This window comes from Mastomys coucha, unplaced genomic scaffold, assembly GCF_008632895.1.
Source record: "Mastomys coucha isolate ucsf_1 unplaced genomic scaffold, UCSF_Mcou_1 pScaffold13, whole genome shotgun sequence".
In the NCBI taxonomy this organism is placed as follows: domain Eukaryota; kingdom Metazoa; phylum Chordata; class Mammalia; order Rodentia; family Muridae; genus Mastomys; species Mastomys coucha.
The window spans coordinates 27,935,021-27,960,366 of record NW_022196895.1 but is presented as its reverse complement, the minus strand read 5'-3'; the positions used below and the strand labels follow the sequence as shown (position 1 = coordinate 27,960,366).

Here is a 25,346-nt window from a genome sequence, read left to right as displayed (position 1 = left end):
AAAAAAAAAAGCCAGGAAAAACTGCATATGCTTGTAACGCCTCTGCTGAGGTCTTTCTGGCCAAAGTGTCCAGCTAAACCAGTGAGTACCAGGCTGAGAGACACCATCTTAAAAAAATCAATAAGGTGAAAAGCAACCAAGGAAAGCTTAAGTTCATACATGTAGATGCACACGTACCCGGGCATGAGACTGGACTGGGCAGAACTCGCTGGGGTCAGACACAGTTTTAAGACAGATTTGGCATGAGCTAGAGAGTTTTTAGTTTTTCACTTTATTTTGTTTTGTTTTATTTTTTGAGACAGTGCTTCAGTCTATAGCCTATGCTGGCCTGGAACTCCTGCCTCAGCCTCCCAAGAGCTCCAGATATTCATTCTAGAACAGGCTCTGGTACAGGACCCTATAAGTGAGAGAGTTCCTCATTATATTATGCATGTTAACGTATGCATGTTTATGTTGTACATACGTCATGTGCAATTTGCTTTATAAGAATTATGGCATGGAGTCTGGATTACCTCACTCAGGATGTTTTTTTTTCTAGTTCCATCCATTTACCTGTAAATTTCATGATTTAATTATTTTGAATGGCTGAGTAATATTCCATTGTGTAGATATACCACATTTTATATTCATTCTTCTGGTGACCGACATCTATGTTGTTTCCAATTTATGAAAATAGCAGCAGTGACCATGGTTGAGCAAGTATCTATGTGATAGGATGGAGCGTCTTTGGGATATACACCCAAGATGGTGCAGTTAGGTCTTGAATTACATCTAGCCCCAGTTTACAGAAGAACTGCCATATTGATTTCCACAGGATCTGTTACAAGTGTGCGCTCCCATCAGCAATGGATAAGTGCTCCCATCAGCAATGGATGAGTGCTCCCATCAGCAGTGGATGAGCGCTCCCATCAGCAATGGATGAGCGCTCCCCTTACTCCACAGCCTCACCAGCATGAGCTGTCACTTATTTTACCTTGGTCATTCTGACAGGTGTAAGACGGAATTTTGAAGTAATTTTGATTTGCATTTCCCTGATAACTAAGAATGTTGAACATTTTTTTTAAGTTGTCCTAGGTCATTTACATTGCTTTTTTGAGAATTCTGTTTAGATATGTACTCCATTTTAATTTGGCTGTTTGTTTTCTTTTTTTTTTTTTTTTCGAGACAGGGTTTCTCTGTATAGGCCTGGCTGTCCTGGAACTCACTCTGTAGACCAGGCTGGCCTCGAACTCAGAAATTTGCCTGTTTCTGCCTCCCAAATGCTGGGATTAAAGGTGTGTGCCACCACTGCCCGGCTTGGCTGTTTATTTTCTTAATGTCTAGGTTTTTTTTTTTTTGAGTGTTTTATATGTTAGATATTAGCCCTGTGTCAGATGTGTAGTTGATAAAAATCAACAATAGAAATAGCAGAAAATACACAAAATCATGAAATTTAAACAACTCACTGCTGAATGAAAACTGAGTCAAGACAAAAATCAAAGTCAATTTGATTTAGTTTGTCCATCCATGAGTTCAACACCTTGTAGGACAGTTAGGTCTGGTCCTCCAGCTTCTACCTCCTGAGGACTGGTACAGGTATGTATCGACCTAAGCCAAGTCCAGAAGTAAATTAAAAACGTTCTAGAATTAAATTAAAATGAAAACGCAAGCCGGGCAGTGGTGGTGCATGCCTTTAATCCCAGAACTTGGGAGGCAGAGGCAGGTGGATTTCTGAGTTTGAGGCCAGCCTGGTCTACAGAGTGAGTTCCAGGACAGCCAGGGCTATACAGAGAAACCCTGTCTCAAAAAACCAAAACCAAACAAACAAAACAAAAACAAAAACAAAAAAAAACACATTATACCCAAACTTATGGGACATAATGAAGATCGTTCTAAAAGGCAAGTTCATAGCACTAAGTGCCTACATAAAAATCTTGGAGAGATTTCATCCTAGGCATTTCTTAATCTAGTAAGTGATAAGCAAAAATAGACACCATATCCCTTCTTTTCTCACTGTACTGAAGGAGGTGCCTGTCTCCAGGGTATGGGATGGTGCCTTAAAGCAGAGGAGAAGAAAGGTAATTTGAAGTAACTCTAAGGTTGGCAAAGGAATAGGTTGCTTATACATGAACCAGAGAAAGAGTATCAAGGACAGCAACAAGGGCTGTGGACAGAGGCAGGATGGGAAGCAAAGACTCATGGGAAGGAATATCCTGGAAGAAGCACTGAAGACAGGGCCTTGGTGAACTAGGATGGGAGGTAGAAAGATGGGCACCCAGAGCCCTGGGTAGGCACCAGGTAATAGGTGCAGTCCTAGGCTATGGCAAGACTGGGTAAGGTGAGATCCTACTGTGTGCCCAAGCTCTCCTCCTCTTGCCCCTCTCACAGAGCCTATGGTCTGTGTCTTTCAGAGATGAAATCTACTGCCAGATCTGCAAGCAGCTCTCTGAGAACTACAAAACAAGCAGCCGGGCCCGGGGCTGGATCCTGCTCAGCCTCTGTCTGGGCTGCTTCCCACCCTCAGAGAGGTTCATGAAGGTGATGAGTGCTAGGCTGGGGTGGGACTGGATTGGGGAGGGTGCAGGTTACAATAGGAGCAGGCCCTGAGTCCTAAACCCTGGGCCAAGTCCAGAAGTCATAGCTAATGAACAGCAGTATCTACACTCCTCTAAGCCTTAGCCTTTCTACCTGAAAGGATGCTTTACTTGGCTCCTTCTAAGTAATTTGGAAGCTCCTATCCAGGAGTGCTATCTCACTGCCCTTGGTCCCAAGCACATACCCTTCAAGACTAAACTGGAGATGGACTGGGGACGTAGCTCAGTTGGTAGCATGTTTACTGAGCATGCACGAAGCCCTGGATTCAATCCCCAGCACCACATGAAAGTAGAAATTGTGACGCATGCCTGTACCAGCCCTCAGGAGGTAGAAGCAGGGGATCAGATCTAACTGTCCCACAAGGTGTTGAACTTATTGATGGAGAGTTAGAGTCTATCTTAGTGTGGCTAGAGCCTAGGGCTTCAGCCATGCTAGGCAAGGACTAACAACTGAGCTACACCTCCAGCAATGAAGGATTCAAACTGACCTGGGCTAAAAATAGAGGACACCTCCACTCTAAATGTCTCCCTCTTCCCACCCCTTTCTCATCACCAGTATCTGCTGAATTTCATCAGTCAAGGGCCAGCCAGCTATGGGCCCTTCTGTGCTGAACGGCTGCAACGCACCTTCGCCAATGGGGTGCGTGCAGAACCCCCCACCTGGCTGGAGCTGCAGGTAGGTGCTGGCAGGGATGGGAGATGGGCAGTATAGGGTAGGACACCATGTTCAGGCCTTTGTCTTTGACTCCTTCCACCTTATTTGTGGCATCTTCTTTTAAAAAATTGTATTCATTTGTGTGTGTGTGTGTGTGTGTGTGTGTGTGTGTGTGTGTGTGTGTGCGCTCGCGTGCACGTGTGCATGTGCATGCGCGCACGAGCGCATGTGTGTGCACCATGTGATTGTGGGTACCACAGCATACGTGCAGAGGTCAGGTCTCTCTTCCCACCATGTAGGTACCAGGAACTAAACTCATTGTCATCAGTCTTGGCAAAAATTGTCTTTGCTAGCTGAGCGTTCTCATTGGCTCCTCTGTTGCGCCCTCCGTGCCACCCCTGGTACTCAGCATAGCCTGGACTGCAGAGCTCCCTCCCCACCTCTTGGCCCACATTCCCGTTTTGTTCCTGCCTGCTGCCTACCTGGATGGGAAGATGCAGCTACCACGCTGTTTGCGTCTAGCTTCTAGAAGGCAATGGCCCTGCAAGCCTGTTACCTTTCATAGTTCTGCTAGTTATTGGGAGCTGGCACTGCCTCTACCGGCTTTGTCTCATGACACCTCTGAGGCCTCAAGACCTCAGAAAGGGTCATTCCAGATCACCAGGATAGAGGGAGTACTCTGGCTCACAGCCGTGCCTCTACTGCCCCCATGTAGAGACAGCAGGACTCCTCTGGCCACATTCCCCTTACGTTCTCTCTTCAGTTCCTTAAGCCATGTGCCTTACTTCCCATAATTCCTGTAGGCAAACTATAGGTGAATATGAAGCCGCTCATATTTACTTATATAGTGTTGTGCTTAGGACCCAATGACTTAAACTGTTGTCTGAGTCAACCTCACCACCTTGAGTTTGCCTCTGAGTGTGGCTTATTATGGGGTACAGGCTGTGCCCTAGGGCTGCAGAGACTAACTACATATACAAAGTCTACAGCTCACCTGCTCTGTGTGGGTAGCACAGACCGTTAGACACTGTGCCGAATCACAGCCAGACCCTGGGTCTTCTGAGGGACTCATCCTCAGGACTCCACAGGAACAAGCAAACTTAGGAATAGGGAGCCTCTGGGGACAGGTTCTGGGGCCCAGGACTGCAGAGCACCACCTATCTGTCCCTAGGCTGTCAAGTCCAAGAAGCACATCCCGATCCAGGTCCTCCTGGCAACTGGAAAGAGCCTGACCATCTCTGTGGATTCTGCCTCCACATCACGAGAAATCTGCCAGCACATCTCTCAGCAACAGGGTCTCAAGGACAATCTGGGCTTCTCCCTCCAGGTCGCTGTGTATGACAAGGTGTTGTTATTATTATTATTATTATTATTATTATTATTATTATTATTATTATTATTATTTTGGTTTTTCGAGACAGGGTTTCTCTGTGTAGCCCTGGCTGTCCTGGAACTCACTCTGTAGACCAGGCTGGCCTCGAACTCAGAAATCCACCTGCCTCTGCCTCCCAAGTGCTGGAATTAAAGGCGTGTGCCACCACTGCCCGGCATGACAAGGTATTATTAACCAGGAGTCATATCCTACATATGCCTTTTGTGCACATATGAGCCAGAGCACCCTGAAGCTAGAATCTGTACCTATAAGCCTGCCATGCCTGCATCCTCAGCCACCACCCCCCACACACACACACACGCACACTCACACACGCACACACACATGCACACACACCACATACACACGTACACGTACACACACGTGCATGCACACACACACATGCATGCACACATGCACGCACACATGCACACACATACACGAAGAGAAAGAAAGAAGCATTTTGGTGTCCAGGTGGACTCAGGAGTGGCTTCTTGGCCACACAGGGCACCATGGTCCCTGTCTTCCTCATATAGTGTCAAGGATAGATGTCTATGTTGGGGTGTGGCATATCGCAGCTGTTAATCCCTCCTGCCCCCATTTCTGGTCTCAGTTCTGGTCCTTGGGCAGCGGCTGTGACCATGTGATGGATGCTGTGGCCCAGTGTGAGCAACTGGCCCGAGAGAGGGGAGAGAGCCAGCGCCAGGCCCCCTGGCGCATCTACTTCCGGAAGGAGTTCTTCACCCCTTGGCACGACTCCCGAGAGGACCCTGTGAGCACTGAGCTCATTTACCACCAAGTCCTCCGTGGAGTGTGGTCTGGCGAGTATAACTTTGAGAAGGTGAGGAGGCCTGGGAGTTACCCCATTCCTAGATTATGGCCATCAGGATGCTTCACAGTACAGTGACAGTGGAAGTAATAAAGAATGCGGCAGGCAGGAGCCTGAGGAATGATGGATGGAAAGGTAGATACAAGGACGCAGGTGTGAGACCAACACTGAGTGCAGCCATCTCTCCCAAACCTGGCCTTCTTCTTCCTCCTGTGGGTTGCAGGTTTGCTTGGGCATCTGGGATTCTTGGCACCCACAGCATCAGGCAGGCAAGGCCTCCCTAATTGCTCCAAGCTCCCACACCAGCTGCTCATAGAGCAGCACATCTTGGGGATCAGGAATATGGCCTTGGAGCCAGACGATGCCCTGGGCTCATCCCTGGCACTGTATAAACTGAACGTGGTAGTGAACACCTGTAATCCCAGCAACTGAGAGACAAGAGGAGCATAAGTTCAAGGTTATCTTTGGATATATAGGGAGTTTGAGGCCAGTCTGAAATACATGAGACTTATTCTACGGGTTGGGGGAAGGGAGAAGGAGGAAAAAAGAGAGGGAAGAGGAGGAAGAACATGTAGAGAAGAAAGGAGGGAAGGAGAGAAGAAGGGAAGGAAAAAGAAGACCCCTGGGTTCGTTCACATCTGGAATGCATAAAGAGCCAAGAGCTCTATCAATGGCATGCTCTGTGACTATGTGGCAATAGGTGCAAACACCACATGCCACATCAGGAGGTTGTGTCTTGGGGCCCTAATGGCCACAGCCATCCCAGTGATCTGGCTGGATGGGACAGCTACTGTGCTCTCTTGGCATGGAGGATTTTACCCTTCTTAGAGCAGCACAGTAGGGGAGAGGTTAGGACAGGAGGCTGCCCCTGCTTTCTACCTTGTGTGAGCCCCGCTGCGCTAAGGCAGGGGCTGCCTCAGCGGGAGTCCTTGTGGACTTATTCACCCCTTACTCACCCCTCTCGTGCTCCTGATGTCCCTGGCACACAGGAGGAGGAGCTGGTAGAGCTGCTGGCCCGGCACTGCTATGTGCAGCTTGGGGCCACGGTGAAGAGTAACGCTGTCCAGGAGCTGTTGCCCAGCTGTGTTCCCTCCAAGCTGTACCGGACCAAGTCTCCAGAGAAGTGGGCTAACCTTGTCACCACTGCCCATGCCAAGGTCAGTCTATAGCAGGCTAGGCACTCTGGGCCCACTATGACCCTAGGCTTTCCTTTGAGAGAGGATGAGAGGAATGGATCCCTTCCCCCATGAGTCTCCCCACATGCCAGGGACCAGGAAGCTTTAATGGGCACATCCCTGACTCAAGGGACAAAATGTCTCCTTTAACTCAGGACATCCCCACAGGTTCCTGTCACCTGCCCTCCTCCCTCTAGGTGGGCCTCTTGGTCCCATACTGCTCTGCTCAGTGGCACCTAGCTGGCCCTGTCTTCTAGAACCAGAGATTCCACAGCTGCTGAATTCTGACAGTTCTAGGGCCCTGGCATAGGCTCATCATTTCTTCCCTTCACACTCACCTCCAAGCCTCTCAATGTCCCCTCACCAGGCACATGGGAAATCTTAGGTCACCGTGTACATGTCCTAAGTGGTACATGTGGCAGAATGGCCAAATCACCCTTCATATCTGCCGTGGCCATTTACAATGCCTAAAGTCAGTACACAAATATAGAAATGAGAAATGACATTTGGCCCAACAGAGAAAGAACACTTGAAGCCATTTCAGACACAGCCCAGTGGGACATGTTAGGAGGGGAAAGGGCGAGCCAGGCAAAGGGAAGAGCCACAAGTAAGAGGGAAGTGTAGAGATGGCTCAGTGGATAAAGAGCTTGCTGTGCAGGGCTGACACCCTGAGTTTGGATCACCAGAACCCATGAAATGCTGGGTGGGATAGCACAAGCCTGTGCAGTCCTAATGTGCACCTCCAGAGAGATGGGGGCAGGGAGAGGAGTAGCTCCAGAATCCTGGGAGCCAGCTAGCCTGGCATATGCAACAGTGAGCAACAAGTGTGTCAATCAAGGTGGAAGGCGAGGACCAACGTTGGAGGTTGTCCTTCGCCCTTCCATATGGTGCCTGGGGTCTTCCGTTCTATATAGGCCCCATATACCCAGTCGAAAGCCACACCACTGGCAGTGAGGGGACAGACAGTGGAGGCTGCCCGTCTTCTGTGGCCCCTGCTCTTCTCCCGGCTATTTGAAGTCACCACACTCTCTGGTAAGAGCATCCGGAGCTGTGTGGTTGGGGAGGACAGGGAGCTAGCTGCTCCTGGTGGCCAGCATGGCCTTCATCCTGGGTTACCTTCTGGCCAGGTCCCCGCCTTCCCAAGACACAACTGATTTTAGCCATTAACTGGAAGGGGATGTACTTCCTGGATCAGAAGGAGAGGACACTGCTGGGGTTGTCCTTCGCAGAGGTCATGGGTCTGGTCGCCAACAGGTAAACCTCAAGTCTCTTACTTCTCAGCCTGAGACCTTGATTTAGGTGTATGTGGAACTCAGGGGCAGATATGAAGAGGAGGTAACTTGTCCTCGGGAACCTGGCGGCAGCGGCAGGACAAGCGTAGCAACAGCAGGTGTGGGGAGAATCTTTGGCTTCTTTTAAAACAAACAAACAAACAAACAAACAGACATTGTGGATGCTGGCAAGTGCTGGCTGACAGGAGCTTGATATAGCTATCGCCTGAGAGGCCCTGAGAGTACCCGACTAATACAGAAGTAGAAGCTCACAGCCATCCATTGGACTGAGCACAGGGTCCCCAATGAAGGAGCTAGAGAAAGGACCCAAGGAGCTGAAGGGTTTGCAGCCCCTTAGGACGAACAACAATATGAACTAACTAGTACCCTCAGAGCTCCCAGGGACTAAACCACCAACCAAAGAGTACACATGGTGGGACTAATGGCTCCAGCAGCATGTGTATAATAGAGGATGGCCTAGTCAGTCATCAATGGGAGGAGAGGCCCTTGGCCCTGTGAAGGCTCTATGCCCCAGTGTAGGGGAATGCCAGGGCCAGGAAGCAGGAGAGGGTGGGTTGGTGAGCAGGGGGAGGAGGGAGAGAACAGGGGTATTTTTGTTTTTGTTTTTTATTTTATTTTTTCTTTATTTCGGAGAGAAAACTGGGAAAGGAGATATCATACGACATGTAAATAAAGAAAATATCTAATATAAAAAATGAATTGCCTCGTGCTTTAGCAGGGGCAAGATTTTGCCAGCTGCAGATAATTTCTGCAATTATGCGATATTTGGAATTCTGAGGACTTTTCAGAGGGTGTATAAAGGCTGGGTTCCCAAGAGGTTGCATGGGTGGCTGCTTGTTGGTTGGTTGCTCTTGGTCATGGTTTGTAAAGTCGTCACAGTCAAAGAAGAAATAACAAGAGGAAGAAACTAGATAGCCCGACAGAGAAGATGAAACTTTCACCAAGGAACTCAGACCTCTGTCAACAGGAAGTGTTCTAATGACAATTTCGCCCCCTTTCCCCTCCATCTTTTTTACTTTCCTATCTGGCATTAGAGGTTGTAAGGGTAGAGAAAGGGTACTACACTCTCCGGTAAGAGCATCTGGTGCTGTGTGGTTGGGGAGGACAGAGAGCTGCTTCTGGTGGCCAGCATGGCCTTCACTCTGGGTTGCCTTCTGGCCAGGTTCCCCCCCACACCCGCCTTCCCCTCCTTTGCAGCTGATTTTAGCCATTAACTGGAAGGGGATGTACCCCTGAACTCATAAATTAGCAAATCCAGGCTACACACGGGACTTAGGGACACCATCCCACACTTGCTAGGAGTTCTTCCAAGACATCTGGGAACTCCTGCCTATGCTCCACTACAATTCCTTAGTTTTGCCAGGGTTCTGACAGGTTCCCAGTACCACTGCTCCCTGGGGTCAACTCCCCTGGGCGACTCAAAGTCCTCACAGCATCTGTATTAGTGAATTGTCTTGCTGCCACACAAAACTGCCTGGTATCAGCAACTTAAGGGGGAAAGGGTTCAGTATGACTCACAGGTTGAGGGCACAGACCATCACGGCAGGAAAGACGGACAACAGGAGCGTGAGGCAGCCGCCCCATCGTGTCACCGCCAGGAGGCAGAGACATGAGTGCTGCTGCTCGGCTCTCTTTCTCCTTCTCATTCAGCCAGGGATCTGAGCCTATGAAGTGCTGTACCCACATTTAAGTCCGGCCAGCCCACATCAGCTAACCCAAGTCTAGAAACTCTATCAGGTACACCTGGAGGTTTGTCACATAGGTGGTCTAGAGGCTAACAAGGTGACAGTCAGTTTTAATGATTTCACCCATTCTGGAGAGAAGTAAACTGAGGCGCATTGGCTAGGTAACTGTCCCAGGTTCCAGAGTAAGCCTAGAGCATTCTGTATGATGTTCCCCATTACCTGCTCAGAGCAGCCTTTCATGCTGGGACATGGCATACCCCGCTGCCTCTGGGACCCAGAGATCTGCTTGCCACTTGTCCAGCGCCTAAGGTGCTGCCTGGAACTTGGTCCAACCTAGACTCTGACTAACCTCTTCCAAGGACACTGGAGGAGGAGTCCCTTGTTTCCTTGTGCATGGCACTGAAACTTTCACTTCTCAAAGGCTGCTTAGGAGCTGTAACGAGAGCGAGCCAGGAGGGCTCCGGGTCCCATTGCACCCTTTGTGCCCTCAGGGACGCCCCAGGTGGGAAGAAACTGCTTCTGTCCACGCTCCATGAAGAGTACGAGTTCTTCTCCCCCAGCAGTGTGGCTATTGCAGAGATGGTGGCCTTGTTCCTGGGAGGCTTGAAGGAGAGATCTGTGTTCGCCATGGCCCTGCAGGACAGGAGGGCCACAGGTACCCACTGGGAGAGGGAAGGGGCTCATGGGACTAGTGGAGAAGGGTGGCTTTCTCCTATCCACAAGACCCAAAGTGAGGCTTAGAGACACAAGCAACCATATTACGGGGTCAGGTTCAGCAATGACCTCACCTGAAAGGGTTAGAGGAGGCGTGTTACACGTATACTCCACCAACACCACCGGTGCTTTCACAGACACCAGCAAGGTTAACGTACACCTGCAGGGACGGGCACACCATCCCCACAACCACCCTGATATCCCATGTCACAGACACCAGACCAGAGGCTCAGAGAGGGGAATAGTTCACCCAGCACCACACAGCCTTCCCTGACAGTCCTCAATCCAACAAGAGCTGGGCTGGAGCCTCTAGGCCAGTGTCAGGCTCCAGACCTCAACCACTGAGACTGATTACAGGCATTGTAGATAAACTGGCTGTGATTCAGATGAAAGGACCCTGTAAGAACTCTTTTTTTTTTTTTAACTTAGTCACTTTACAATCCACTCACGGCCCCCCTCCTGGCCACTCGTTCTCACGATCCTTCTCCATCTCCTCTCCCCTTCTCCTTTGAGTGGGTAGGGCCCCTGGGTATCCCCTTATCCTGGCACATCAAGTCTCTGGGAGGGTAGGCACATCCTCTCCCACTGAGGACAGACAAGGCAGCCCAGCTAGAAGAACATATCCTATGGATAGGCAACAGCTTTTGGGATAGCTCCCGCTCCAGTTATTCAGAACCCACATGAGTACCAAACTGTATATCTGCTACATATGTGAGGAGAGGCCTAGGTCCAGCCCATGTATGTTCTTGGGTTGGTGGTTCAGTCTCTGAGAGACCCAAAGGTCTAGGTTAGTTGACTCTGTTGGTTTTCCTGTGGAGTTCCTATCTGCTCTGGGGCCACAATCTGTAGGAACTCTTAAACTCTGTGAGGAACACCAGAGAATGCTGCTCCTGTTAGTCCTTACTCATGGTCATCTAGGAAGTATCAGTAGAGGTTTTCAGGTTTGCACATGGGCTCAGAGGTCAGGCCACAGAGTGCTCCAGCCAGACATGTAAATTACCAGCTATGTACTCCACTCTGCCTCCTGCCAGACTCCTACCTGGCTCCTGGATAGGTCTCAGAAGTCTATTCGGCTGGGGCTACAGCAGATGACGGTAATCTGCACCGTGGTCTCAGAGTTGCCTCAGACCCGTGGCTCTGTGCCTTGGTGTCTTCATATGTCAAACGCTAGTGTAGTCTGGGGACTCTGGAGAGCCCTCGGCAAATGTGGCAACTTTGTCTCTGTATGTGACCTGGACCTGCAGACGATGTCACCCTCCTGCCCTTCAAGAAAGGTGACTTACTGATCCTGACCAAGAAACAGGGACTGTTAGCCTCAGAGAACTGGGCCCTGGCCCAGAACGACAGAACCGGCAAGACGGGGCTGGTACCCATGGCCTGCCTCTACATCATCCCCTCAGTCACCAAGCCTTCGGCCCAGCTGCTGGTATGTCTCCTGCACAGCTCTGATCAGCTGGCCACTATGAGCAGGGTCTTGGGATACATAGCCTGGGTCTTACCATCTTCCTTGTAGGACCACATGGGCATTTAGGGTAGCTGGACCAATCCTGATTAGCCCTAGAGTGACAGTGAAGTTGGCATATTTATGCAGAAGCACTTAGTAGGTCCTCAGTAAAGGACCTCTTCATGGTCCTCTCACCATGGAAATGTCCTGGGGACAAACACCCTTCCCCAGCCCAGGGTGTTGACATCTTCTCCTGCCCCAAGAGCTGCTCTTTGGGAAGCCGGAGACAGGCAGGCCCTCTAACATGCACACTTTAAGTGCCTGGTATAGGCCCTAAGCCTGCACCTCGAAATTGCCATCAACAGCAGCTCTTAAATGCCTGAGCAGAGATGTCCTAGGGAAAGAGAGCCTTGGGTTGTGAGAGCCAGATTGGCCACACTCTGAGAACAGGGTGAGACAGACTGATTGATACCAATCTGGCTAAAGCAGAGGAAGGTCTCAGATAGGCTGGCTCAATGTGGTCACACAGTAGGTCAAAGCCTATCATCCCTGGGTTCTGACTCATGGAGGTAGCTAAATCAGGAGAAGCCTAAGGAAGAGCTTGTGGCCAGTGGCTTCTGGGTAACCGTGGACCTGTCCCCTGCAGAACTTGCTGGCCCTGTCACCAGAGAAACGGAAGCTGGCAGCCCAGGAGGTGCAGGCTTCTGACCGACCGCTGGAGGAGCAGCTCACAGAGTCACCATACACCCTGGAGGAGTTCTCTTATCAGTTCTTCAGGTGCAGTCCCCACTCTGAGGGCTACTGGAAGGCTGGGCTGGCCGGCACACAGCCAGGGACACGAGGAGGGGAAGGCGGCAGCCGTCCTGCGAGGTCAAGCAGGGGCAGGGAAAGCCTCAGCACGGACCCTCACACCAGCCTTCTCTGGCAGGGCTCCAGAGAAAGAGACTATCAGCAGGGCGGCGATGCCCATGGCCCGAAGCCGGGGCCATCTGTGGGCCTACTCCCCAGAGCCTTTGCGCCAGCCACTGCTCAAATCTGTCCACGACAAAGCCAAACTGCGGGATTCAGCCTGCCAGATGTTCCTCGATATCCTTCCCACCAGCCTACCTTAGCTGCAGGCAAGCCTGCAGGCATACCCACGCGGGCCTCCTGCAGGCCCCACAGCCACCCATGAGGGGTCAGGCCCCACGTGCGAAAGCGTGTTGCAGAGCCAATACTCGGCTCCCTGCAAGGATGCTTGAGGCTAAGTAAAGGGCCTGGAAATGTCCGTATGGAGTGAAGCCCCACTTAGGGGTCGGTATGAGCCAAAGGTCAGTGGCGGGGGTGGGGGTGGGGCTTGATTCAGGGCTCATTGTGAACCCGAATCAGGGTTTAGAGTGCACTGGTCCAGAGGTCAGTTGAGGGGGTCACGGTCAGCGAGTGGTTTGGTTCAGGGGTTCCGCCTGGATTCCCTGGCAGCGTTGGGCTGGGGCTAAGGCTCTGCTGCAGGTTCAGCCTGAGGCTCTCTGGGTGCTATTCTCCTTCACAGTCGTACCCATCCTCAAGTACACAGGCGACTACCCTTCCCGACAGTCCTGGCACAGCCTGGAGCTCACAGACCAGATGTTCTCGTTAGCCCTGAAGGACCCAGCCCTTCAGGATGAGCTCTACTGCCAGATCCTGAAGCAGTTGACCCACAACTCCATCAGGTCTGCCAAAGCGTCACCTCCCATCCTGGGCCCTGGACTAGGCCTCTGCTAGGGGAAAAACAGCCACATATAGGTCTGGATCCATAGCCAGCAGCCAAAACAGCCATGAGAAGAGAGCCATGGCTCTCATGTATGTTTAGTGTGCTCTGGTAGTATCTGAGGGTGGGTGACAAAGGAGGGACAGTCCAACCTTGTACCTTGCCCACTGCCATTCTTCTATGCGGCCTGGGCAGACTGTGGCCTGTCTGAACCCCTTTCCATAAGACAGGCAGGGCCACCCATCCTGTCATCAGGGCATGAAAGTGCCCTGTGGCCCTGGGCAAATGGATTGCAAGCTGGCATAACGTATCCTTGGTGTGTGCTGCGTCCCCTCCCCCTCTTACCACCCAAGCTCCCAAACCCACAGGCCCAAATGTCCCATTTCTGCTTCTGAGATGTTTGTTTGGCCTTACCACTGATGGGTGCTTGCTACCCCACAGGTTCAGTGAAGAGCGAGCCTGGCAGCTCCTCTGGCTCTGCACAGGCCTCTTCCCACCTGGTAAGATGCTGCTGCCCCATGCTCAGAAGTTCATAGATTCCCGGAAGAAGAAGCCGCTGGCTCCCGACTGCAGCCGTAGGCTCCACAGGGTTCTAAGGTAAGCCTGCCGCCTTATACCCTAGAGTACCAACCCGGTCCCAGCTCAGAGCAGGTACAGGGGGACGTGGCCCTGTGTGACCTCATGTCCCTTTCCAGGAAAGTGGGACCAAGTGGAGGAAGGGGCAGGAGGCCCAGGAGGGTCCCAGGCAGCCTGGATGCTCAGAGATGCTTCAATTGGGACCAACGGCCATTTTACCCGTGGCTCCCCTGCCCCACTTCTGCCTATTTAGAACATAGAAGAGTCTTCAGGTGGCCTAGCATGGCTGAGGCATCTTAATTCAAACCAGGGTAGCTGAAGTCAGAGGCCTGTCCCTCTTAACCCTGTGCCATCTTTGTCCTCCCTATTATCATCCAGAGAGTCTTCCCATGGAGCTAGGTCAATACCTATTAACCCTAAAGTGACAGTGAAGTTGATGTATTTACGCAGATACTTAGTAGGTGCTTGATAAGGTTGGTCTGTTCCTCTCACCATGGATATGTCCTGGGGACAAGCCCAACTTTCCTCAGCCTCTGCTTCATTTCAAACTATGAGCCTTAGTGTCTACATCCCCCCCCTTGTCCCTAGTGGTCTCCTGCCTTCTCTATCTTGGCCTTGACCATGATGAAAGTGGGCTGAGTGAGTGAGTGATGTGAGTGTGCGTGACCATGGAGAAAGGAGCATCCTTTGAAAGACCAAGCCGCCGTCCCTATCTATCCCTTGTGCAATCCCCGGCCTGTGAGTACAAGAACACTCCTGTCCATAGTGCCGTAGCCAGCAGTCCCTGGTACTGCTAGGGAGCTCTTGTGTCCCCAGCCTTCTTGTAAGTAAGTAGGACTGGGCTCACCTTCATACTCGGGTCACACACAGAGCCCACCAGGCAGAGACAAACCTAGGAAGGCTGAGGAACCTACCTGCTCCCTTAGAGTGGTCATTGAAGGCTCGATGTCCAGCATCAAGCTAAATCTCCCATTAAGATTGGCAGCTGGGGTGGGTACAGGAGTGGTACTGTAACCTGCTTTGTCCTCCTCAGGGTGGGACCTCGGAAGCAGCCCCCACATCATGTAGAGGTGAAGGCTGCTGAGCAGAATGCCTCCAAACTACACCATGAGGTCTACCTTCCCAATGACACCAGTGAGGTAAGTGCTCCCCACAGAGAGTCTCAGGCCTCAGGATGCTGAGGGGCACCTTCTTAGCATCCCAGCATGCTTTTCGCTCCTTTCATTAGATCCACAGTCTAGGTCCCAAATGGACCCCCATTGCTGTTGCTCTCATCTGTGCCATGGCATGTTTGCCTCCATACTTCAAGCCAGTGTCGGGGAGCACTGCACTGAGTTAAGGGTCTCCAGGGAGCACACCAGTGAGACTAGAAGCAGGAAATATTTCAAAGGCACCAGTTAAGATTCCAAGCCAAGGAGGGAAAAAAGAGAAGACACCAGAGGGGTGGGCAGCAAGGCTGAGTCCTAGGGCTTGTGGGCCCCTGGAGACACCTGTGATGAGCAGAAGCTACCCAGAGCTTGCCCTGGAGGCTTAGGGAGGCAGAAGGGACAGGTAGAAGGTAGGAAACCATTGGGCCCCAGCTGTGATAAAGAAGCATCAAAGGAAAATGAGAGCAAGGTCATCCTCACACCCTCCCCTGGGATTCCTTGAGCATTTGTGGCTTGGGTATAGTTGGCACCTGTAATGAAACTTCCCATCATCTGGCTGCAGGGTCACAATATAAGTCCAAAGGTCCAGACTTCCTGGGCCCAGGACAGTATGTGCTGTTGCCAAGCAATATTATATGTAGATGACTCTCTGGGGCCTGTCCTTCTCCAGACAGAACACAGCCAGCCCAAGGTTTACAGTGACAAAAATAGGCCCAGGGTTCTGTCAATAAAGTACTGGCTACATAAACATAAGAACCCAGGTCTTACGCAAAAGCCGGGCTCAGTGGCACTAAGGAGGAAGAGACTCCCTAGAGCTTATTGGCCAGCCATCCTGGTCAGATGGATGAGTTCTACATTCAGTGAGAGACCCTGTCTAAAAAAAAAATGTCAAGAGCAATTAAGAAAGACACCTGAATGCCTTTAATCCCAGCACTTGAAAGGGGGAGGCAGGTGAATCTGAGTTCTAGGCTAGCCCGGTCTTCAGAGTGAGTTCTAGGATAACCAGGGCTACACAGAGAAGCTCTTAACTCAAAAAAAAAAAAAAAGAAAGAAAGAAAAGAAAAGAAAAGAAAAAAAGAAGAAGAAAAGAAAAGAAAGAAAGGAAGGAAGGAAGGAAGGAAGGCTGGGCAGTGGTGGCACATGCCTTTAATCCCAGCACTTGGGAGGCAGAGGCAGGCAGATCTCTGAGTTTGAGCCCAGCCTGGTCTACAGAGTGAGTTCCAGGACAGCCAGGGATATACAGAGAAACCCTGTCTCGAAAGACCAAAGAGGAAAAAGAAAAAGAAAAAAAGAATAAAAAGACAAAGAAAGAAAAACAGACAGACAGACACCTGAAGTTTACCTCTGGCCTCCATCTATATGTGTACACAAATACAGATGCACCCACATGTGCAAAAATTCACATGAACGTGGATATACCCTACACACACACAAAGTACAGGGTGGATATACCTCAGAATAGTGGCTTGAGAAGCCCTCTTACCCAGGCTGGATCCTGGGCCTCACGTGCTTCCTATCTGTACAGACCGTGGAGGTGGGCAGCAGTAGCCGGGTGAGAGACCTATGTGAGAGCATCACCACTAGGCTCCGGCTGGCCTCCTGGGATGGCTGCAGCCTCTTCATCAAGATCACAGACAAGGTGAGCATCTTGGTAGGCCGAGGAGTGAACTGAGCAAGATCCTCTTGCCTGAGGAGTACTCCCATGACCAGCAGACCTCAGCCTACCCAGAAGACTGTGCTACCCGGGGCCCCTCAGTGCACAGCTGGAGTTATTGGCATGAAGGGGTGGAGTCTTGGAGTCCCACACCCTGCTTGTCAATCCCAATGAGCCTCCAGCCCGCTGGCCCAAACACACAGTTTCTGGATCCAGCACCCCCCAGGGCTCCTTGGAGGATACACCCTGGAAGCTGCCACACCCGCCTTTTCCCTCCTCCCTCAGGTCATCAGCCTGAAGGAAGGAGACTTCTTTTTTGACAGCTTGAGGCAGGTTTCTGACTGGGTGAAGAAGAACAGACCCCAGAAAGAAGGTGAGGGGGGCATCTCTCTGGAGGGGGTGGCTGCCTACTGTCTCACTGGAACGGTTCCAGACTCTCCAACCATTCTCGATCATCCCCACGTTCCCCTAGACATGCAAAAGACTAATTTCCTACAGGGTGAGAGTGGTAGCCCAGGGTACCCCTCACAGCCGGGAGATGGGTATAGGGACGTTTCTGGGGGCAGTTCCTACACTGCTTGATGAAGATGAGTTGGAGGCCCAGGAGGAGGAAAGACAGGGACTTTCCAGGCCAGAAAGAGTGGGAGTCAGGTGAGGGCCAGGAGTGTTGTTTTCAGGAGTGAGCCTTTGAAGCCTGCTGGGACAGGCTTGGTGCCCACTGCCGCCCCTCTTCTAGGGGCCTCCGTGACACTTTCCTACCAGGTGTTCTTCATGCGGAAACTGTGGCTCAATGTGACCCCCGGGAAGGATGTGAATGCAGACACCATACTCCATTACCACCAGGTACCCCATCAGGCGTCCCTCTTAAAGACAGACACAAGAGCCATTGCCATCGTAGCCCAAACCTGTCCTGAGACAGGAAGGGGAAAGGGCCAGGGAAGGACTGCCTTGCTCAGGGTTCTTGCAACAGGGTGGAATGAGGCGAACAGGCCAAACCCCTGAGGGTTCCAGGGACAACAGAGCACAGCAGCTCTGGGGACACAGCCTACAGTGTAAGGCTGGGGAAGAAGAGCACGCAGAACACCGAACGCAATGAACCGGCTTGCAACTTGCAAGGACAACATCGTGTGGACGGAACCCATGTCCACCAGAGCACAGTCCTAGCGAGCCCTTGCTTAGGTCTCTCCCCGGAGGGCCTCCGCCTTTGGCCTGCTCAGTTAGTGAATGGGGAAGATAGCACACACCCCCACTCCAGGCTCCTGTCACCTGAGGCCCAGTATGTCTGCCACTCAGGAGGTACCCAAGTACCTGCGCGGGTTTCACAAGTGCTCCCGGGAAGACGCCATCCACCTGGGAGGCCTCATCTGTAAAGTCCAGTTTGGTAGTGACAGCTCTCAACTGGCCAGTGTCTCAAAGATCCTGAAGGAGGTGGTACCTCAGAACCTCACCCGCCTGATGTCCTCAGAGGAATGGAAAAAGGTCCTTAACAGGGTCTGAGTGGGGGCAGGCTGGTTGGCTTGGGATGTGGGCTGCCCTGCGCCTGGCCTTTCCCTCCCCTGTCCTGTCCCTCTGACACCCTGCCAGATTGGTGGGTATTGCTCTGGCCAGAGTCTCAGAGCCCCTGGGTGTCTATTTCCTGTACGGAGGAGGACAAGGTCCTCGGGGTCCCTCTCTTCCATCAGAGCCTCCTTCTGGAATGTGACAAACACAAGCACAAGACGGTGGCCGAGGCCAAAGTGGAATTCCTGAAACAGATCTACCGGTGGCCTACCTTTGGATCTGCCTTCTTTGAGGTGAAGGTAAGTCTTAATCCATGCCAGCCTCTGCCCCAACACAGGTCCCATTTAGGTGAGTCCTCAGTGCATATCAGTACACAGGAGTGTGTGTTCTAATTGTAACCCTGTTGTGCCCCTAAAAAGTGGCCACCTGGGGGCCGAGGAGATGTCTCCATTGGCAGAGCACCCGAAGACCTGAGTTTAATCCTCAGAGCTCAGTGCTGAAACACAGAATAACGAAAAGCTGGACATGCTGCCATCGGCTAGTGACCCTAGTGCTGGGGAGACAAAGACAGGGGTACCCAGCCGGGCAGTGGTGGCACACACCTTTAATCCCAGCATTTGGGAGGCAGAGGCAGGCGGATTTCTGAGTTCGAGGCCAGCCTGGTCTACAGAGTGAGTTCCAGGACAGCCAGGGCTACACAGAGAAACCATGTCTCGAAAATACAAAAAAAAAAAAAAGAAAGAAAGAAAGAAAGAAAGAGAGAGAGAGAAAGGAAGGAAGGGAGGGAGGGAGGAAGGAAGGAAGGAAGGAAGGAAGAAAGAAAGAAAGAAAGAAAGAAAGAAAGAAAGAAAGAAAGAAAGAGAGAGAGAGAGAAAGAGAGAAAGAGAAAAAGGAAGGAAGGGGTACCTAGGATTTGCTGGCCAGCTGACCTAGCCTATTTGGTGAGCTCCAGGCCAGTGAGAGACATCATGTCAAAAATACTCACATATATACATACACATGGCCAGTGACATGGCTCTGTGGGTTAAGGCACTTGCCACCCAAGCCCAATGATATGAGTCCGATCCCTAGGACCCACATGTTGGAAAGAGGGAACTGACTCCCAAAATTGTCCACTTGACCTCCACTCACACACCATAGCACATACCGAGTGCACGAACCCACAAATAAATACATGTTTAAGAAAACAAAGGGGGCTGGTACCTAGAATGGCACCCAAGATTGACCTCTGACCTCCATACATGAGTGCACACACACCATACACACGTGTGCGTGCTTACCTGCACACACATTTCCCTGTATACACCTGGACACACAGACAGATGGTCACCTGATTCCCATACTCGTCTATGATAACTGCCTGTGCCTCTCCCTCCACAGCAAACCTCTGAACCTTCCTACCCAGACATTCTCCTCATCGCCATCAACCGACACGGGTTGCTGCTCATCCACCCCAAGACCAAGGTAGAGCGCCAGGGCCAGGGCTATTCAGTCCGCCCAGCAGTCATCCATTCGGGTGGGATGCCTGCCTTCCTGTCTGCCTCCCCTCCCCTTCAGCCTAGCTGCCTGTCACCTGCCTCTCTGTTTCCAGGAACTGCTGAACAGCTACCCTTTCACCAAGATCTCCAGCTGGAGTAGTGGCAACACTTACTTCCACATGGCACTGGGGAGCCTGGGCCAGGGCAGCCGTTTGCTGTGTGAGACCTCTCTGGTAAGCGTGGGCCCCGTCTCCCACCATTACGCAGCACCCTCACTATGAGAGATTGCTTGCCCATGACCAGGGCAAACCAGCCAAGGTCTGCAGGGAGGTGAGATGCATCCCCAAGAAGGAAAGTCAGCATGTCTAAGGACTCTAACCTGACTCTGGGCCACTCATCCTAGGCCATTCTGAGGAGAGGGTGGAACTCGGGTCCCACTAGAGCAAGCAGTCGCGAAGCCCAGCATGGGGAGCCCGCTTTCCTCTTATCTTTCAATTCTACCATGTGCCCCAAGACTCTCCCTGCATCCACAGCCTCTCTGACCCCACCCCATCCTATCTAGGGTTACAAGATGGACGACCTGCTGACCTCCTATGTACAGCAGCTCCTGAGCACAGTGAACAAACACCGGGGCTTCAGAGCCCCTGGCCCGGCCAACCCCTAACAGGCCCCATCTGCACACGAGCCTTCCATGCTGGCCTTCTACTCGCCTCTCAGCACGCCTGATTGCCCCTCCCGGGTATTCCCTGCAGAGGCCAAGCAGGGTCTCGAGCCTCCTGGCCAGTGGTGTGTAGCTACCCTGAATCTGCAATAAAAAAATGCACCTAGCAGGACGAAGTATGTGTCTCTGAGGGGATGGGTGGGTACCAAGTGGGCGTCTGGTCTGAGAGATTCTCTATCTACCAGAGGGTCTCATCCAGAAAAAGCAAATGGCACTGTGACTTTTTCTAAACCAGATGCCAACCAGACTCAGCAGGGACGGCATCATCTGCTCTTTTTTCCTTCTTCCCCCCACCATCCCCCTCCCCCCCCTCTCTCTCCCGCTTCCTGGGCCATCCAAATGGTTTTCTCCCATCCACATGTGTTACTGGGATATCTGCTGGGCCCCCAGGAGGACCAAGTGGAAAGTGGATGCCAATGGCACTGAACGAGACTTTGGAGACCTGTCCAGTTGATAGGCCCCGAGAAACACCCCACCATCACCATCCACTTACCGGGGTAGCTGACATGGCCACTCCATGTAGGGCCTGAGGAATCCTGGCAGATTTTGCCTATAAGTCCTGGTGGTAGCCAACCTGGAGAACCTGAACCTCTCCCATCTGCTCATCTGAGGTGTCTCTGAGTATTGGTCATGCCCAACAGGAATGCTTTATAGCACCACGCTCCTCCATCCCTCCCACAAACCACACAGACACTCCGAGTATGTGAATCAGCCTTCATTGTGCAAGTATGTGACCACTTGTGGGTCTGCGATGGCCAGGGCAATGTGCCCCTGGGAAGTGGGACCCCCCCAGGCTTGGTGAGCAGCTGAGCAGCTTTCTTGGAGGTCTCCTGAGTAGTGAAGGCAATGGAGACCTCTAGCTGCTCCATCCCGGAGGTGGGTTTGCTGACACAGTGTAAGCACAAAGACCTACTGTGGTTGAATAACTGAAGGGCACGTCCCTGAAGCCTCTACCTGCATGGTGCTGGCCCTGGGCCTGGGACAGCTTCTCAGGCAAGCCTAAGGGTCACGCTGGGGCTGAAACTCTCCTGGGAGAGTGGAGAGGAGAGGTATCAGGTTCGGATCTGTGAGTCAAGCAAGTGGCAAATAATCCTGGCCCAGTTTGTTCCTGTCCCTGGAGGCTGTGGGCCCAGGGAGAAATGCCTGGGAAATGTGTGGGCCAGGCCTCAGCACAGAAGAGAGTATGCCCGGGGCTTGCCTGAGGCTTCAGTTCAGGGAAAGCGGGCTGAAAAATCAAGGCTGTAATGCACCCACCACTACTCACTTCAGAATGAGCTTCATAGCCCAAGGTGGACTGGAAACAGAAAAGATGGCATACCTGAAGAGTGGGCTAGGATGGAGCAGAAGTGGGAGGTGGCTAGCAAGACTTGGGGCAGGGGGGTGAGGACTAAGGTTCTGCAGGCAGGCAAGGAGGCTGAGGACCTTCAGACTGAGTTGATGTCCACAGACTTGGGCTGGGCCTTGCGGGAGGTCAGGTCAGACAGCTTCTTCAACCTCTTCTTCAGCTCCAGGGGGAACCTTTCATAGCACCTCTTACACACGGGCTTCATATCGAACTCCACGAACTTGTTCCTGCAGACAGAAAGAACCCCAGCAGTCTATGCCCTACCCACTCTGTCTCCAGACAGTCGCCCAGACAGCAGCTGCCAGCCCTCTGCCCTCCCAACCCCTGCCTGCCACAGCCAGCAGGCTAGATTCCAGGGTGGGATGTTAGCCAAAGGGCACTGGGGAAGAAGAGATGAGCCTGTAAGCCTCCCTTCCCTCATAGAAGCTTCTCTTCGTAGCCTTCTATGGCCCCCTATTGCTCTTGAAAGCTCGATCCCTATCTCACCTCACAGTTCCAGCCGCCCTATACCCTCCTAGGCTTCAAGGGAGAGGCAGCCACCCGATGCTTGCCTTTACACACGCTGTTCCCTGACACAGAATATTTTCCCCCAAAGCCCAGGGTTCTTGTAAGTGTGTAACTGCCTCCTTCATCGGTCTCTGGGATCCCTGGGCTACTTCATCTGCCTGACACACTTCGGCCTCACACATGCCCAGGGCTTGCCTGAGGCTTCGGTTCAGGGAAAGCGGGCTGGAAAATCAAGGTTTGCAAAGCACCCACCACTACTCACTTCAGAGTGAGCTTCATGTTGCAGGTGGAACAGGAGAAGCAGTTCACACACCAGGCTTTGCAGAGGGCTGACACCACTGTGAGGCCAGATGTAGAATTAGCAGGCCCATCCAAGCCAGCTGCAGGCCCGGCTAGGCAAAGCCCAAGCCAGATGGACCTGCAGCTGTGGAACACCCTCCCCCAACCCCACTACCAACCACAATTCCCCAACTCTCCCACATCCCCACAACCCCCTACCACCCCACCAGTCCCTCCCACCACCAGGAGAACAGACTGGGAGAGAGCAAGAGAGGAAGGGGCTTGGGGACAGAGGCCTCACCATCACCCTCTATCACATGACTGCAGTTGTAACAGACATCCCCAAACAGCTGTGGACAAAACAAGCCATCAGCACTGCCCACAGACAGAACAACCTCCTGAGCCCTTTCTGAGGATGCCCAGCCCACTGAAAGCACTCCCCCCAAAAGTATCACAGGTCAAGACATTGCTCCCCAAAGCTCCCATTGCTCCCCACTGATGTATCCTACCCAAGTCCTACAAGAGTGAGGGAACAGGTGTGACCTCCCCCCCCCCCCCCCCCCCCCCCCCCCCGTCAGCCTCTGAGGCCACAATGGCATATCTATCAAATAAAGATACTGTGTGGACAGCTGCTCACGTGTCTTACATTCAAGCTTCAAGACTCCAAGCTGGAACCCAAGGCCTGAGGACAGAGGCCTGGCTTCTGGTGCACACAACAGACTCCCACTCACATGAGAGGAGACTGCATGAGCCCAGAGACCCTAGGAAGCATCTTGCTGTGCTTTTCAGAATGTGAGGACTGTCCCCCAGAGACAGGGCAGCACAGCCCATAGCTATTCCCAGGACCTTCTCCAACAGGCCACCCAAGCACCACTTCTGGACATGGAGATGTCTAGACACAGCCCCAGCCCTGCTCTCTCAAGGTCCTGAGCGCCCTACCCTCCCCCCCACCAGCTCCAGCCTTGTGTCTTTGCAGGATCTGTCCCAGGCTTACCTGGTTGTAGTGGGTCTCACAGTATGCTAGGCCCTTCTTCTCATAGTGCCGATGCCCCAGAAATGGCTTCTCACACTTGGCGCAGACAAAGTGCTGAAGGAAAGAGGATGTGGCTGTGCAATACTAGAGCTGTACCAGGGACCCCAGAAGAGGGAAAAGGGATGAGGCTCATAGTGGGCAGAACTGACACCCAGGTGGATGCTGTAAGAGCCAGCTAAGCCTACACTGGCCTGTGAGTCAGGGTCTCAGGTAGTCCAGGATGTTTTTAAAGTCACTGTGTAGTAAGGGTAATATTGAACTTCTGATTCTATCAAGTGGTAGGATTACAGGCATGCAGGATCACAGTACGGGGAACCAAACTCAGGTCCTTATGCGTATAAGCAAGCACTCTACCAACTGAACCACACTGCCAGCTCTCCTCATCCTTGAGCATGTCACAATAATATCCTTCGTCACTGGGATCCTGCTTAGCAAACAGGTTGTGATCCCTGCCCTGATATTAGGAAGCACCTCCTGTTCCCAATCCACCCCACCCCCCAAAAGGCCCACATAGTATAAGAACCATATTCTCTCCTTTGGAGCTTGTGTGGTCACAATACCCAAGAGACAAGGCAGCACATCCCATAGTGGCTTTGTTAATAAGCCACCCAAGCACTGCTTATGGACACACAGATGACCAGACCAGGAGAGCTGCAAGCACTCTTTCCAAATGTATCCGTAAGAGTGTAAGAGTGTCCAGGGCATGGGTAAGAGCTGACCCGGGAGCCCACCAGCTCCCTGTCTATGTGGGGTTCCTGTCATGCACGTCCAGGTGGACTGTGTCTAAGGTTTTCTCTTGACTCTAGAATCTTTCAGAATGCAAACAGAGGTAAGAGGTAAGGTGACTGGGCTACATGAGCATGGCCTGGGGGCTGTAGTTTCCTGGCTCCCATGGAGTTCCTAGCTAGAACAAGGAGAGGTTGCCCCCCAGAGAGAGGTTTTCAATGGGAACCAGCTAGTGCATGGTGGCCCAGGACGGAGTTCCGAGGGACTGTGAACCAGGCTTGAACCTGTGCCCACTCCAGGCTCACCTCCACATGCCACTGTTTGCCCAGTGCATTGACCACGCGACCCTCAATGGGCCGGCGGCAAGCCCCGCAAATGGGGATGCCCATCTTGTCATGGCAAGGCAGGCAGTAGAGCTCGCCCTTCAGCTCTCGGGCATCGGAGGTCAGCTCCTTCCTAGAAGACAGCACAGAAGCCCCTCAGGTATAGTCCCACCTATCTGTAAGGCCGCTACAACCCGGTCCAGGGCACTGTGCCTGAGGCCCCTGCTCTGACTCAAGCAGATCACTCAGATCTCTGGGGATTTTCTGTGTGCACCCCAGACAGGCCCCAGGGCACCGAATTCCCGCCCAGGCCTGCAGAAAGTGCCTGTGTCCTGTCCAGCTTCCTTAGATAAAGGCCTGTTTCTTCTCATTCCTCTAAAGCAGACTGTGTGTCTGGGGCAAGCATAGAAGGAATACCAGGGGACTCTATAGGGGAGCCTCAGCTTCTCTCTCCCTCCTCTCTCTCTAGTCTTTCTTCTCTCTTCCCTCTTCAACACCAGCACCCACTCAACAGTCTCCACTCTTTCCTCTCTGTCACATCTCAGGCAGAGTCCTGCAGCCCAGAGGCCATGTATGCCCCTTATACAGCTT

The 25,346-nt window shown here is 52.3% G+C and overlaps 2 protein-coding genes across 5 annotated transcripts in view; one reads left to right on the top strand and one right to left on the bottom strand.

Annotated features, from left to right (window-relative positions):
- Nucleotides 1-20,649, top strand: part of Myo7b (myosin VIIB) — an 80,412-nt gene extending 59,763 nt beyond the window's left edge. Inside the window, exons 26-47 of the mRNA XM_031365222.1 lie at nucleotides 2,391-2,517; nucleotides 3,130-3,249; nucleotides 4,400-4,573; nucleotides 5,214-5,441; nucleotides 6,419-6,586; nucleotides 7,519-7,636; nucleotides 7,732-7,858; nucleotides 10,073-10,236; nucleotides 11,540-11,721; nucleotides 12,386-12,516; nucleotides 12,668-12,825; nucleotides 13,274-13,427; nucleotides 13,907-14,062; nucleotides 15,075-15,180; nucleotides 16,715-16,828; nucleotides 17,129-17,216; nucleotides 17,580-17,686; nucleotides 18,137-18,322; nucleotides 18,526-18,642; nucleotides 19,724-19,807; nucleotides 19,935-20,054; nucleotides 20,384-20,649. Coding sequence (XP_031221082.1) covers nucleotides 2,391-2,517; nucleotides 3,130-3,249; nucleotides 4,400-4,573; nucleotides 5,214-5,441; nucleotides 6,419-6,586; nucleotides 7,519-7,636; nucleotides 7,732-7,858; nucleotides 10,073-10,236; nucleotides 11,540-11,721; nucleotides 12,386-12,516; nucleotides 12,668-12,825; nucleotides 13,274-13,427; nucleotides 13,907-14,062; nucleotides 15,075-15,180; nucleotides 16,715-16,828; nucleotides 17,129-17,216; nucleotides 17,580-17,686; nucleotides 18,137-18,322; nucleotides 18,526-18,642; nucleotides 19,724-19,807; nucleotides 19,935-20,054; nucleotides 20,384-20,485 — 3,031 coding nt within the window. The 3' untranslated portion in view covers nucleotides 20,486-20,649. The remainder of the gene's footprint in view (nucleotides 1-2,390; nucleotides 2,518-3,129; nucleotides 3,250-4,399; nucleotides 4,574-5,213; nucleotides 5,442-6,418; nucleotides 6,587-7,518; nucleotides 7,637-7,731; nucleotides 7,859-10,072; nucleotides 10,237-11,539; nucleotides 11,722-12,385; nucleotides 12,517-12,667; nucleotides 12,826-13,273; nucleotides 13,428-13,906; nucleotides 14,063-15,074; nucleotides 15,181-16,714; nucleotides 16,829-17,128; nucleotides 17,217-17,579; nucleotides 17,687-18,136; nucleotides 18,323-18,525; nucleotides 18,643-19,723; nucleotides 19,808-19,934; nucleotides 20,055-20,383) is intronic.
- A 593-nt stretch (nucleotides 20,650-21,242) lies between these two features.
- The window catches only part of Lims2 (LIM zinc finger domain containing 2), a 30,701-nt gene continuing 26,597 nt past the window's right edge, over nucleotides 21,243-25,346 (bottom strand). For all 4 annotated transcript variants that reach the window (XM_031365225.1, XM_031365224.1, XM_031365223.1 and 1 more), the window contains 5 exons: nucleotides 24,738-24,888; nucleotides 23,668-23,760; nucleotides 22,975-23,023; nucleotides 22,657-22,732; nucleotides 21,243-22,114 (listed from right to left, as the gene is read on the bottom strand). In XM_031365225.1, coding sequence (XP_031221085.1) covers nucleotides 21,967-22,114; nucleotides 22,657-22,732; nucleotides 22,975-23,023; nucleotides 23,668-23,760; nucleotides 24,738-24,888 — 517 coding nt within the window. In that variant the 3' untranslated portion in view covers nucleotides 21,243-21,966. The remainder of the gene's footprint in view (nucleotides 22,115-22,656; nucleotides 22,733-22,974; nucleotides 23,024-23,667; nucleotides 23,761-24,737; nucleotides 24,889-25,346) is intronic.